Source organism: Eriocheir sinensis, chromosome 14 (assembly GCF_024679095.1).
Source record: "Eriocheir sinensis breed Jianghai 21 chromosome 14, ASM2467909v1, whole genome shotgun sequence".
Taxonomy (NCBI): Eukaryota; Metazoa; Arthropoda; class Malacostraca; order Decapoda; family Varunidae; genus Eriocheir; species Eriocheir sinensis.
In genome coordinates this window covers 7,976,114-7,990,929 of record NC_066522.1, presented here as the reverse complement: position 1 = coordinate 7,990,929, position 14,816 = coordinate 7,976,114, and the positions used below count along the sequence as shown (strand labels likewise).

General features: G+C 43.0%; 1 protein-coding gene across 1 annotated transcript in view; it reads left to right on the top strand.

Moving 5' to 3' along the window:
* The first annotated feature begins 459 nt into the window (after nt 1–459).
* The window catches only part of LOC126998403 (protocadherin-16-like), a 97,223-nt gene continuing 82,866 nt past the window's right edge, over nt 460–14,816 (top strand). Inside the window, exon 1 of the mRNA XM_050860038.1 lies at nt 460–1,462. Within this exon, the coding sequence (XP_050715995.1) occupies nt 1,414–1,462 (49 nt within the window). The 5' untranslated portion in view covers nt 460–1,413. The remainder of the gene's footprint in view (nt 1,463–14,816) is intronic.

Below are 14,816 nucleotides of genomic sequence, written 5' to 3'. Positions count from 1 at the left end.
ATTGTTTTATTGTTTTTTTATCTTTGGATTAATTTATTTATCCGATTATTTATCAAAAGATTTATTAGAGACAGCAGAAAGCAAAAGCTGGTTTCTGAACAGCGAACAGGAAACTACGGAGAACGAGGGAAAATATGCATCGTTTTGTTGTTTTTTGTCCTTTAGATTAATTTTTTTATCTGGTTATTTATATATATATATTTTTTTTTACAGACGGACGAAAAAAATATGCATAGTTTTGTTATTTTTGTCCTTTAGATTCATTTATTTATCTGGTTATTTATCTATTTTTTTTACAGACGGACGAAAAAAATATGCATCGTTTTGTTATTTTTTGTCCTTTAGATTCATTTATTTATCTGGTTATTTATCTCATTTTTTTACAGACGGACGAAAAAAATATGCATCGTTTTGTTGTCTTTTGTCCTTTAGATTATTTTTTTATCTGGTTATTTATCTAATTTTGTTACAGACGAGCGAAAAATCTGTCCAGGCAAAGTCACTCTCCTTCCAATCCTTCCGCCTCAATCTCTTGAAACGAATCGAGGCGGATGGAAACGGATGGAAACTCATGTGCATGCCATCAGCTAAAAGGAGGACGGGAGGGCGAAAGTCAAGTCATTTCGTCTTGCCGCGCTGCATCGCGTCACTCGGACAGACAGACAGACAGACAGACAGACAGGCAAGCAAGCAAACAGTCAGTCAATCATTCGTCACTGCTTCTCCTTTTCCCTCCTCCCGTCAACTCCCTCGTGTCATCTGTCAGCGTGTGATAGCATGAGGAATATCGCTTGGTGAACATTCCTTATTGATGTTATGTCTCTGTTATTGACTAAGCTGCTTTAAGAAATTTTTTATATGGTTTTAAGTCCTTTTGCCAAGTGTAGGTATCCTTTTTTTATTCCATTGAGTCATAGTGAAGTGGAAACTCGCCCCATAACCAGCTCGTCTTTTGCGAACGTCATATAACAAGTCCTCTCTAACTACCACAACTACCATAACCACTACCACTACAACAACTATTATCCAAGTTTCCACTACCACCAATATTACCAATCCATCAACAAGTCCCTTCTTATCTCGCTTGTGTCACTACTCACTGTTCAGCGCGTGATAGCCTAACTTGGAAACTCGTAACTAGTTCGTCATTTTTCAACCAGTCCTATAAAAAGTTCTTTCTTACGAACCACCACAACCATCATCACCACTACCACAACAGCAATCAATATCCTGGTCTTCACTATCTCCTCCATCCTCTCTCCATCTTAACAAGTCATTTTTTTTACCCCGCTAACTACCACCAGCGTAACAATATCACCTTCGCAGCAGCCACTATTTACCAGCCTCGCGCGCGCCCTCTGTACGCGCGTCTTGATCTTGAAGCCTTCAGTCCACAAACACCCGACTTTCGCCATGGATCCCGGCAGGCTCTTCCAAATCATCACCAACAGCACGCTTCTGGGTGAGTGTTTACCTTCCTCTCTCTTTGTTGCTGGGAATGGTCAAATACGAGTGACATGCAGGCAGGCAGAAAGACACGCAGATAGGTACAGAAAATCAGACAGAGAAACTGATAGAAAGAGCAAGACATATAAAGCTAGACATTTACAGACACAGACAGACATACAGACAGATAGATATACAGGTAGATAAGATAGACAGCATCATTGCAATACCTCCTTTTACCCCACAATTTCCCTGGTCTGCATTGCCTTCCCCACTACCAGGTGTTTTAAGTTTGTTGATGGGGAGAGGAGTAATATCTGTTATTTCTTATCATCACTTGTAGACGCAGTATATGTTTGATGCGCCGGTAAAACTAGAGCAGTATAACAGTATGTGAGACACTGGAAAAGTTATTAGTCTTGTGGGGGCAATATTGGAGGCGCGTTGTGATTCTTCATATTTACCTTTTTTTGCCATTAATATTTGATGTGGTGTGATTGGTTGTATATTATGTAAGCACACACACACACACACACACACACACACACACACACACACACACACACACACACGCATTGTTCCCTTAAAAGTTTAAAAAAAAAGTGAAGATGTCATTACAAGGAGATTGAGTTGCTATTCTGGGAAGGAGTTTCGTTTCACTATTTTTTCTTTTCGAAACTAAACCAATTGTCGTTTTTCCAATTGTTTATATTCCATTTCTCTTTCCACTTGACTCACCAATCTTAAAAAATCACTGAACCGCAGAAATCAACAACAACAATAACAACCATTCTTTTTTCGTTTCTTGGAAGGCGGGAAAGGAAAAGCACCAATATCCTATCCTATCCTCTTTTCTCTCTCTCTCTCTCTCTCTCTCTCTCTCTCTCTCTCTCTCTCTCTCTCTCTCTCTCTCTCTCTCTCTCTCTCAATCCCCCTGTGCCTGTTGATTTTATTTTCTGACATTTCACGAACAGGAGATACTTCAGTTCCCCACCCCACCATATTTTATTTTACCTATGCATCTCTCTCTCTCTCTCTCTCTCTCTCTCTCTCTCTCTCTCTCTCTCTCTCTCTCTCTGAATCTCCATGTGACTGTTGATTTTCCAGTTTTTCCTCGTAACCCCCCACACTTTATATTCTATTCATGCATCTCTCTCTCTCTCTCTCTCTCTCTCTCTCTCTCTCTCTCTCTCTCTCTCTCTCTCTCTCTCTCTCCCCTCGAGGTCACGGTCACTGCAGAGAGAAAGCCCGTTGAGGCAGCCTCTCGAAAGCCACAGTATAAAAGCCCAAAGGTATGTCTTCCCGCTCCACTTACCTGGATGTCGATAGGAAGTGGAGGGGGGGGGGCGGGGGGGAGGGAGAGGGAGGGAGGCTGAGCGAGTGAGTGAGAAAGGACGGGAGGGAGAGACGGAGGGTGGGTGAGAGGGTGACTGGGAAAGAGGGAAGAAGGAATGAACGCAGGAGATAGAAAGTGTGTGAGTGAGGAAGGACAGGTGAGTAAAAGTGAGGAAGGAATGGAGGAAGGGGCTGGATGGATTGGGGGGACTAGGAAACGGTAAGGAAGGAGGGATGAACGCGGAACTGAGGAGGAGGAAGGAGAGTGGGTATGGGAGAGAAAGTATGGATGGAATGGAGGGAGGAATGGATGGTTTGGGTGAATGGGAGAGGCAGGGAAGGAGGGATGAACACGGAAGGAGTGAGGGCGAGTGAGTGATGAATGCGGAATTGAGGAATAGGGTGAGTGAGGAAGTGAGTGAGGGGGAGTAAGTATGGATGGAATGAAGGGAGGAATGGATGGTTTCGGTGAATGGGAGAGGCAGGGAAGGAGGAATGAACGCGAAAGGAGGGAGAGTGAGTGATGAATACGGAATTGAGGAAAAGGGTGAGTAAGTGAGTGAGAAGGAGTAAGTGAGGAAGGAATGGAGGGTGGAATGAATAGTTTGGGGGAATGGGAGAGGCAGGGAAGGAGTGATGAACGCGGAAGGAGTGAGGGCGAGTGAGTGATGAATGCGGAATTGAGGAAAAGGGTGAGTGAGGGGGAGTAAGTGAGGAAGGAATGGTTTGGGGAAATGGGAGAGGCAGGGAAGGAGGGATGAACACGGAAGAGGTGAGGGAGAATGAGTGAGTGCGTTTGGAAGGGAGAGAGGGATGGGGGTTGAGGGGAGGCTGGGGAAGGCAGGGAAGGAGGGATGAACGCAAAAGGGAAGAGAGTGAGTGAGGAAGGAATAAAAAGGGGGTGAATGGTTTGGGGGAACTGAAAAAGGCAAGGAAAGAGGGAGGGATGAAAGCGTAAGGGAGAAGGGCGACTCTGTGAGAGGGGTTAGGAAGTCGAGTGAAGAAAAGGAGGAAGCAGGAACAATACAGAAGGAAACAAAGAGAGGGGACGGATAAGTTAGGCAGGAAAGGGAAAAGGAACTATGTGGAGGAGGGAGGGAGGAAGAAGGGAACGATGGAGCACGGAAGGGAGAGAAAGATGCGAGGAAGGAAAGGAGGGAATCTTATACAAGTAAGGAGAGAAAAGGAAAGGAAGCAATCGAGGAAAGGAGGGAGAGGGGGTCAAGGGAAGGGACAAGAAGGATAGGGGAAGAGAGAGACGGATTGGATGACCTCGTGAATGCCTGATTGTTTGGCTGGGGAAGGAGGGAGGTGGGGTAGGCGGGGTGGGTGGGGGGAAGGGGCTGACTCTGTGTTTCCGGCGGTGGTCAGACACGGCTCTTTCGAAGGCCGAGACCGCGCGAAGCAAAAGCCTCACGAGACTTACGAAGCAGAGTCGAGAGAAAGAGAGAGAGTTCGAGCCACTGATAGACAGACTATTATATTTCTTTCTAATTCTAATAATATTATGTTTTAAATATTATATTGATTTGATTTTTCACTAGTAAGGTCACAGTGGTCCGTGCTCGATCTTAGGGCCATATTCTTAAACATTTCTGCCCCCAAACTCACATATTTGTCAAGGCTTTCGTAGGAGTTGTGAGCATTTTCAGGGGCAGTTGAATGACCCTGGTGCTAGTTTAACTCTTCCTCTGTACCGTGAATCAAAGAAACAACTCCATAGAACCCGATTGATCTCCTTTTTGGCCTCTGGAAATAGTTGATGTGAGAGGTGGAAGCGTTCAAGAATACCGACGTTAAAGTGAAGTCTGATAGTGTGTTTGTTTGTGACAGCCGATGAGATGTGTCGAGTAGCGTTCGAGTTTCCTAATGACGCACGAAATCAAATGGTGTGTATTTGCGAAGGGACGGTAAAGTAATGAAGGTGCGTGCATAGCGTACGAATTTTGTGTTGATGTAGTGCATAGCGTGGTGGAGACAGTCACTACGTTATAAGATTAGCAAGTCCCCCACCACTAGCCATATGAATGAAACTATCGTAATTCTCGCTAGCAAAATTGTCTCAATGTACGTACAGTATCTGCTCGTTACCGTGGGGGGTCGGAAATAAGTCCTGTAACAGCCCAGCCAACACTCGTTAGATACCAATATATGGATGGGACATATAAGAAACAGTTTCTCGTTTTTGTAACCCATTTCTCTTATACAGTGATCGGTGTCAGACTGTAGATTTCCGCCTTAGCGGACTGCCATACATGGAAAAAAAAATCAGTTGCAAAAAAATACCTAAACTGCAACTTGCTCGATTTTTTTTGTCCTTAAACGTAAATAATAAGAATGAAATTTACAACTATTTAGACCTGGATTCTCTACCTTGATGACATTCGCCTACTCCTCGCAGTACCTCTTTCAGTTCTTCAGTTTCCCCTTTTATCCACAACGTTCAATTCTAAATTCTTAACCACACACAGCGAGTAGCGGGCTTTTTTTTTATTATTGTTTCCTTTTTTTGTGCCCTTGAGGTGTCTCCTTTGTTGTTAAAAAAAGGTATGAGCTCCAAAACTCATACAGTGCCAACTCACGTCATGTATTACTGTTGGATGAAAAACACGGAAAACGGCTTCTCACATTTGTTACATAATTTTTCCCACCTAGTTCAGTCAGACCGTCGTCAACTTTCGCTCTAGCAAATTGCCCTGCCATAAAAAAAGTTGAAGAAGTTACCTTAAACTGCGCAGCCAATCCACTTAATGTAGCATATTTGCATGGAAATACAGAGAACACTTCCTCATTGACATTTGCTACATAGTTTTCTGTCAGACCGTCGACTTTTGCTCTTGCTAATAGTAATTCAGGCGACAAAAAAGCACAGTAAAAGCCCAGCCAACGCACGTGACGTTATATTGCTGAGAAAATAGAAAGCAGTTCCCCGTTTCAGTTTCTTTATACCGAGTTCACCCATGCAACTATTTCTCGTCCGACGCTCGACTCTCCCCTCAGCAAACTGCCACGCATACAGAGTAATTCACTGTCCTGTATTGTCCTGGCGCTCGCAAACTCCTTTGTTATTGAAGGAGGCGAGGTGCACGTTCCCCTTGAACCCCCCCCCCCCGTCCCCCTCCGTCCCCCTCCCCCCAGTGTTCATTAGTAGGGGCAGGCACGAGGAAGGGAGGACCCGATGTAAACAGTTGAGCGACGTCCGGCACGCCAACCAACTTTATCCTTCACCCCCTTCCTCTGCATGTCTGTTTTGTCTGTCTGTGTCCGCCTGTCTAGTTATCTATCTTTACCTGCTTTTATCTCTGTGTCTAAATTAACCGGGTTTTAAAAAGCTTTAATTACTACAGCTTGTCTAATTTATTTTTTTCGTTGCTACTGATTTTGTACTTATTGTGTTTCTCAACCTCGTGTTTTTTCTTCATCTTTTTTTTTTTGCGTGTCACTCCTCAAAGTCCGTCAAGATTTATAAGAACATTTTACAAGGAATTCGGAAAACTCACGAAGCAACTATTGTGGATTTCTGGGTTATTTTTCTTTTCCTTGCAATAATATTGGTTTTGCGTTTTTTTTTATAAGGTGACACTTTTTTTTGTGGGCGAAGAGGAAGTATTGTACACACACACACACACACACACACACACACACACACACACACACACACGGGAACAAAATCATATCATACGTTTTGTCGCCATTCAGGCCACGACAAGCACTGCTAATCAATGTCTTCGTTCAGTATTGGGGCCACAGGAGTTTGCTTCAACCCCCCCTCACCCCCCCCACCCCCCGCTTAACTCAGATGGCCGGTGCTCGCTACTTCAACGGGACGCATATTCCTGAATTGTAGTAGACCCTGATCAGATCAAGATAGATTACGAAAGGATAGGTTAAGTTAAATAAGGTTAAGGTCGGTTATATTTGGTTCGGTTCGGTTAGGTTCGGTAAGAAAAGGTTAGGTAAGGTTAGGTCAGGTTAGGTGAGGTTAAGTTAGGTAAGGTTAGGTGCGGTTAGGTAAAGTAAGGTTAGGTTAGATAAAGTTAAGTAAAGTTAGGTTAGGTTAGGTAAGGTTCGGTTCGGTAAGGAAAGGTTACGTCAGATTAGGTGAGGGTTAGGTTAGGTTGGGTTAGGTAAGGTAAAGTAAAGTCATAATTGGTAGTGTAAGGTTAGGTAAGGTTAGAAAGTAAGATTAGGCTAGTTAAAATTAGGCTAGGTGAGGTTAGGTTAGGAAAGGGTAGGCTAGGTAAGGTTAGGTATGATAGGGTAAGGATAGGCGAGGAAATATTCACCCAAATACTTTATGCCGTGAAATACATTGAGAATAATTGACGAGAGGATTACGTGGTTAATTTGTGAGTTGCAGCAGATTCGGTGTTGGTTAAGGTAGGCTAGGTAGAATTAGATAAGGCTAACTTTTCACCGCTACATTTTGTCGGGATGTATACAGAGAATAATTAGGAAGAGGATTATTTGGTTCGTTTGTGCGCTACGTTTGAGCAACCCGCGCGTCACCCAGCAGCTCGGCGGCTCACAGGGGAGGTGGCAATCACGTAGCCAGCTCAGAAATACATATGCGGCCGGGTCAAGCTATAGTGGGTCAGGGCTGGGAAAATGACTAATGGCCACAAACCGAGTTCATATAAAGATCAAAATATCCTTGTTCAGTGTGGGGGACAAGTTCGGCGCCGGGGAGGATAAGCAATGACAGCACCCCTCGATTTCATAAAGTTCCAAATGAGTGATATTATCCTCGGATATTATGAATATTCCACGAGTTACTTCTCTCTGTTTGGGAAGAATGGCACTGACTGTCGAGGGTTCGTTCACATCTAACTGCATTTCTCCGTCAAATTATGGATGTCCACTGCAAGTTACTGTACTGTGCTTTGGAGGAATCAAGGACTCTCTTTTCACCGTGAGACGAATGGCTGCATGTCGAGGGTTCGCTCACGCCCGGTTATAGTTCTTTCTCCAAGGAAGGTCTTTGTCGAAGGAAGTTTACTGACGAGGCAAAATTCTCATTGAGCATTTATGTTGTTTATGTAGGCTTTTATGTTTGTGTGTGTGGCCATTTAGCCTTTATATAGTCCGTGGTGTTGTGCTCAGTACCCCGAGCTACGAATCCACGGGCCAAAGTTCGAATCCAGGTGTGGGCATTTCGGTGCGCAGCTCGCCCAGTGGTTCATACTTCTTTTCTGGCTGGTCGATAAATGGGTACCTGGGAAACCTAGGGAAGGTAAACTGTGGTAACCCGGATGTTGCACTGGTCCTGTGTCCCGGGGAAATGGGTTCTCACGCACCAAAGGTCAAGGGCCAAGAAAGAGACGGAGATGAGCACAGAGGCCACGCGCATTCATAGTGTCTGGCCCCAACTTTGCCTCTATGTATGTCGTCCAGCAGTGAGCCTCAGTCTGACCTCACTATGACTGTGTGGCAACTTTCATCGGCTTTGCATGTTTATGGAAGCGGGGTGTTGCAGACATTCATTGGCATTGTTTCCTGAGTGTTCGCTGTCTTTAGCTTACGAACACAAAAACATCTACATTATGTAAATAAAAGAAGTTCAGAGTGTTCGTTATTGTACACATAATGGTAATTTTAATGACGATAAAATTAATAATAACTATAATAAAGATAATGATTGTGATAATAATATAGATGAACATCAACAACAAAAAATAATACAAGCAAAATTAACATCAGTGGCAGCAACATTAACAGAGAGAACAGTAATAATCATAACACTATTATAATACAAATAATAAGTGATATAAGTAATAATGATAATAATAATAATAATGATAATAATAATAATGATAGTAATAATAATAATAACAACATCAATAATAATAGTAACAATAATGATAACAATAATAGTACTTTTTCTCTTGATAGCAGAGAGAGAGAGAGAGAGAGAGAGAGAGAGAGAGAGAGGTTGGGGTGATGATGATATAATATGATGTCAATGACGCGGTGAAGCTCTAATAACAGACAGACAAACCTGAGACCAACATCCTTAATTAATAGGTTTCCCGACTTGAACCTGAGTACTCCCGGTGTGTGTGTGTGTGTGTGTGTGTGTGTGTGTGTGTCAGTATCCTAGCAACAACGCCTGGAGCTCCGTGCATCAAGCTGGACCCTCCTAGCTTAACCTTACACACACACAACACGCGAGCACGGCAAGCGAGGAGTAGGCTATAATCTCGTCTTTATTTTCCACGGAATTACCCAAGCATGTATACGCGCAACCTCTCTCTCTCTCTCTCTCTCTCTCTCTCTCTCTCTCTCTCTCTCTCTCTCTCGGTTTCATATTTTTTTTCTTTACATTTCTTCTGTTCCGTTCTGTTCTCTTGTCTTTATTTCTTTCCTTTTTCCTTTCTTATTATTATTTCTTCTTCCTATTCCTTTCTTCTCCTCTTCTCTTTGCTTCTTTTCTCCTCTCTCTCTCTCTCTCTCTCTCTCTCTCTCTCTCTCTCTCTCTCTCTCTCTGACGTCAAACCTCTCCGCAGACCAAAAGAAAAGAAAAAAAAAGAAATAATGTTTTGCATAACTTATTCTTGCGGTTTTATAAGTCTATTGAATCAACGGAAATCATTACAAAAAACATGAATAATCTATCTTAAAAATACTACTTCTGCTGCTAATTATATATACTGGACTAATTTTTATTTACTCTATTAGCCTATTGTTTTCATTATTGCTGTTCTTGTTTATCATTATCATCTATTATCACATGAATTAGAACGCTTACTCCCTTTTTGTATATGTTGTTTAAACTATTTACACGTTCTAAAGCTAAATATAACAAACTGCAATTATTTATACCTTGATTCTACCTTGAAAACACTCGCATAACCCACTCCGCGTTGCCTCTTTCAATTCCCTGTTCCAAGGAAAAGATAGAATACATTTTCTCTTAACCTCGCTCTATCCTCCCTCTGATCCACAACGTAAATGGCTGAGGACGTATAGAAATGACCTTCAAACCTCAGCCATTGGTATTCTCTCACGTATATAATCCACCCGAGAAAGAATTGCGCTTATAAGTTAAAATATTGCTTCCTAACGTGATTCCTTTCGTTTTTAGAATGTGGAAGCGGCAGTTTGTTGCATGCTGTTGGATTACGGCTGAGTTATAGTGATTACAGCATAGAACCCTCCTAAGTAAAGGGGCTATTACACTGGGCAAATTTTCCGTGGATCTTCAGTCAAACCACGATTTCCGCTGGCGTGGTTTTCATATTTCCGTGGTTTTCTGACGTGTCCATAATCTTCCAAAGCTACGGTAGATTTCACCGAAGGACGACGGTATTACTCACCATCGTCATCAGTAGCAATATCAAGAAACAAATGAGAACCACGCTAGCGGAAATCGTGGCTTGACTAAAAATCCACGGAAAATATGCTCAGTGTAATAGCCCCTTCAGTGCCTCCCAAGGATTCCTCTCTCTCTAGACTTGTTGGTGCGTCCTTTCTATGTGGCACGCCAGATTTTTTTTTGAATGATGTATTAGTATTTATTAAGTTGTGTGGTTAGTTTGGCTCTTTAATTCCACTTTTGGGAAGGAGTTAGTTAGAAGTGTTGGATTTTCACAGTTAGGTCGACATATTACAAACTGAGTCGTAGAAAATTATATAAAGAATCAAGAGAATAACCACGCCATGAAAAAAACTAGTAAAAAAAGTAAAATCAGTGACATTATTGGTAAAAGACTAGGCTAATAGATTTCTTAAACGTCGTATTAATCTGTTTAATAACGGTTATGTGGGTAGATTGGCTTTTTAATTTCTTGTATGGGTAGGAATTAGTTAAAAGTGTTGGAAGACTGATGCGACCTTTAAAAATCAGGCAGTTGTGTTTTTTGTTTTGTTTTGTAGTGTTTTGTGTAGCGTTCTTTTATTTATTTAATTAAACATAGATACAAAAATAATATGTTGTGCTTTCTGCGTCTCCGTGCCTGCAAGAATGCCTGGTGTCGCCCACTCAGTCAAGAGTTTCCGGTGACGAGAGTAATTTGTCTTGGTGAGTAACGATCAGTAGCTGTTTAGGAGTTTGAGTTTTATGCATTGTGCACGTAGGAAATCATGTTTACCGTCAAGAATAGTGTTATTTACAAATGTTCTAATTTGGGGTAGTACTGCGAGGAAGCGAGTCGTATTTCAATCAAGGCCACACGTCTCTTAGGTTTGTGGGAAGGTATGTGTGTTGTGTACTGGGATAGCAAGGAATGAGAGCAGCGATGGCCAACATTATAACTGCAAGAAATGAGCACACCACTGCGATAAAAGCTTACTACTACTACTACTACTACTGCCACTACCACCACCGCCACTGAAAAAAGTACGTGTTGCTGGAAGAACTACGTTTATTACTGCGATAAATATTTAAGTTTTAAGGTCAGGCGAGGTGGAAGGAGAAACGAGGTGGGTGAGGGAGTGAAGGAAGGTAAAGTTTCAATAAGATCACTCGCCTGTCTTGAATTTAGGGGCGTAGAAAGGTGGGAACAGCAGTAAGGGACATATTCTTAAACATTTCGGGGTTCCTGCACGCACATTTTTTCATAGGACCATCGTAAGGGTTGTGGGTATTTCCATGAGGGGTAGTTTTATGAGCCTAGTGGTAGTTTGACAAGATATCTGCACCATGAATGTGAAAAAAACCAATGAGAACCTGATTACTCTCCTTATCGGTCTTTGATGAGGCATAAGCGTCTGAGAATACACACCTTTAAAGAATCGATGGGTAAGAATCGCACGTTAGAAGGAATTGAGTGTTAATGAAAAGCACTCACTCGTATTGTAATGTGAACAGATCGGAGGGTGGAGGAGGGAGAGCAGCAATGATGGGGAAGAAATCTACGTGTGGAGTGTAATCAAGTGTAATCAGTGGAAGGAGAATGGAGGCTAAAATCACTCGTTTGTTTTCTGATTTGGCAAGAGAGGTGGAGAGAGGGGAGAGAGGGGAGCAATGGTCGGGAAGAATTTCACGCGTGTGTTTGGAGAAAGTCAGGTTGAATAAAATAGTCCAAATCAATGTCTCCGAGGGCGCCCAAGCACATACCATTGACACGGTTTTTCTGGGACATTTGGGGATTTCCAGTGGTAGTTTTATGACTCTGGTAGTAGTCTTGACCCCCTTTCTATACCATGAACTTAAATACTCGTTAGAACCTGACTAATCTCCTTTCTGTCCTTTGAAAATGTTGATGCGAGAGCTTGAAACGTCTAAGATTATCAACTTGATGTCTATATTCTCAAACATTTCAAGGCTTATACAACCATATTCCTTAAGGCTTTCGTAGATGTGAGCATTTCCATGGGTAGTTATATATATATAATTTTTTTTTTTGGCAGAGGAGTCAGTTCAAGGGCATAAAAAGAGGAAACAAATGTGAAAAAAAGCCCGCTACTCACTGCTCCTAAAAAGAGTTAGAGGAGTGGCCGAAAGATAGGTCAATTTCGGGAGGAGAGGTGTCCCAAGTGATGGTTTGAGAAGGTCCCTGCACCATGAATGTGAAAAAAAAAAACTCCTGAGAACCCGACTAATCTTTTGTGGTCTTTGAAAATATTTATTGTGAGAACCGACAGCATCTGAGAATACGAGTCTTGTGTTCAGGAATAGGTAGGTGGAAAGAGGAGGAGCAGAAACAGTGAATAAGAGTATTACCTGTGGTGTGATTCAAGCCAGGCTACCAGGAACATAGTCTTAATTAAAATCATTCACCTTTCTCATAATCCGAAAATGCAGGTAATAAAAGATGGAAGAGGAACAACGTCGAAGAAGAATTTTACGAGTGGCGTGTAGGCAAGGTTGGAAGGGATCAAGTCTTAATTTAAATCACGCCTGCCTTGAAATTTGGAAAGGATGGCGGGAAGAAGACGGAAGGGGCAGGTGGAAAGTAAAATTTCTTCGTGCGAGGTGTTAGTTATTACCTGTGGTGTGATTGAAGCCAGGCAACCAGGAAGTGAGTCTTAATTAAAATCATTCACCTTTCTCATAATCCGGAAAGGCAGGTAATAACAGATGGAAGAGGAACAATGTCGAAGAAAATTTTTACGAGTGGGGCATATACAAGGTTGGTAGGAATCAAGTCTTAATTTAAATCATTCACTTCTCTCATAACCCGGAAAGGCAGGCGAGAAAAAGGTTGGTTAGGAACAGTGTCGAAGAAGAATTTCACGAGTGGGGCATATACAAGGTTGGCAGGAATCAAGTCTTAATTCAAATCATTCACTTCTCTCATAACCCGGAAAGGCAGGCGAGAAAAAAGGTGGGAGAGGAACAGTGACGAGGAAGAAGAATTTTACGTATCGGGTGTAGGCTAGCCAAGGTCGGAAATGATCAAATCTTAATTAAAATCACACCTGCTTTGAAATTTGGAAAGGGTGGGTGGAAGAAGACGGAAGGGGCAGGTGGCAGGTAAAATTTCTTCGTGCGGGGTGTTAGTCAGGGCACGAGAGGTCAGCTTGTAATTAAGACCACTTGTGTCGTGTATTTGGCGAGGAATGTAGATTAGAGAAGCAGGGAGGCGAGTGATGGAGGGGAGAGTACTGCTTCGAGTCGGGGTGTGCTGGCAGGGGTCGAACTAACTAATGGAGGTTGAGAGACTGTCCCCCTTTGCGTTTGCCACCCCACAACACAACCCCACAAATTTACGTCTTTGCTATCACGTGACGCAACCATAAACTAGTCAACCCTTCCAATCACGATCACGACTTTACCTCCATTATCATTATCACTATTTTTTTGGTTATTGTTGAAGGTTATATATCGACTATCTGGGGCAAATATTTATTAGTTTACTTTTTTCTTTCTCTTTTTCCACATGCGAACATCTTCCACTAATTAAGTCACACCAATCCATGGCAATAGATATTTAGTGCCATATTCTTTAACATTTCGGCGCCCAGGCACACATATACTTGACAAGGCTTTCGTCGGAGTTGTAGACATTTGCATGGGGGTGTGTGGGGGGGGTGTAGGGGGGGGCGGGTTATAACTCTAGTGATAGTCTGCGGGATTTTTTCATATTTGCGGGCTTTTTTTTTCATTATAGTTTTCTTGTTTTTCCTTTTTTTTTATTTTACAGCAGAGGAGACAGTTCAAGGGCGTAAGAAAAAAGAAAACAATAATGAAAAAAAAAAGCCCGCTACTCACTGCTCCTGAATAGAGTACATAGGAGTGGCCAAAAAGATAAATCAGTTTCGGGAGGGGAGGTGGGTGTCCTGATACCTTGCTGTAAAAGAAAAAAAAGTTGACAAAGTTTCTGTACCTTGAACGTGAAAAAACAACCACCATAAGAACCCGATAAACCTCCCTCTCGGCCTTTGGAAATAATTGATGTGATGTGAGAGGTGGAGGCGTTTGAGAATACCGATCTTAGGACCTTTGGAAATAGTTAATGTGAGAAGCGGAAGCGTCTGAGAATCCCGGCCTTGGTACCCCATTTCAAGCTTTCCTTTCTACGCATTTGCTCTCTCTCTCTCTCTCTCTCTCTCTCTCTCTCTCTCTCTCTCTCTCTCTCTCTCTCTCTCTCTCTCTCTCTCACCATGAACAGAGAAAGAAGGTCGTGTATTGAGCCTCGAGACCTCATCACACCCCCACCTTTGTGACTCCATTTCTACACCTCATGAAGCACGTGCCCTCCCTCCCCCGGGTCCTCCTTGTTCACCCTCCTTGATGCATGTATACGCCCCCCGCCCCCCCACCCACACGGCTCGCCCCGCCCGTCCCTGCTCCCCTGCCGCTGCAAAGTAATAGTTCAGCCCGAGACACAGTAATCGGAGCGGCAGAGGGCATGCACCTGCCGCCTAATGGCCAGGTGTGGAGCGCAAAATAATTCTTCCCTGGTCACAATGGGGCACACACACACACACACACACACACACACACACACACACATACACACACGAAGCATTGTTTAGATTATACATGTCTCTACGTGGCTCATCCTCGCGATCACACACGCACGCCCGGCACATCGGCAGATTTACAGGCGTAGCCGTGTGTGCCAGGGACCAGGAAGCACGCAGGAACC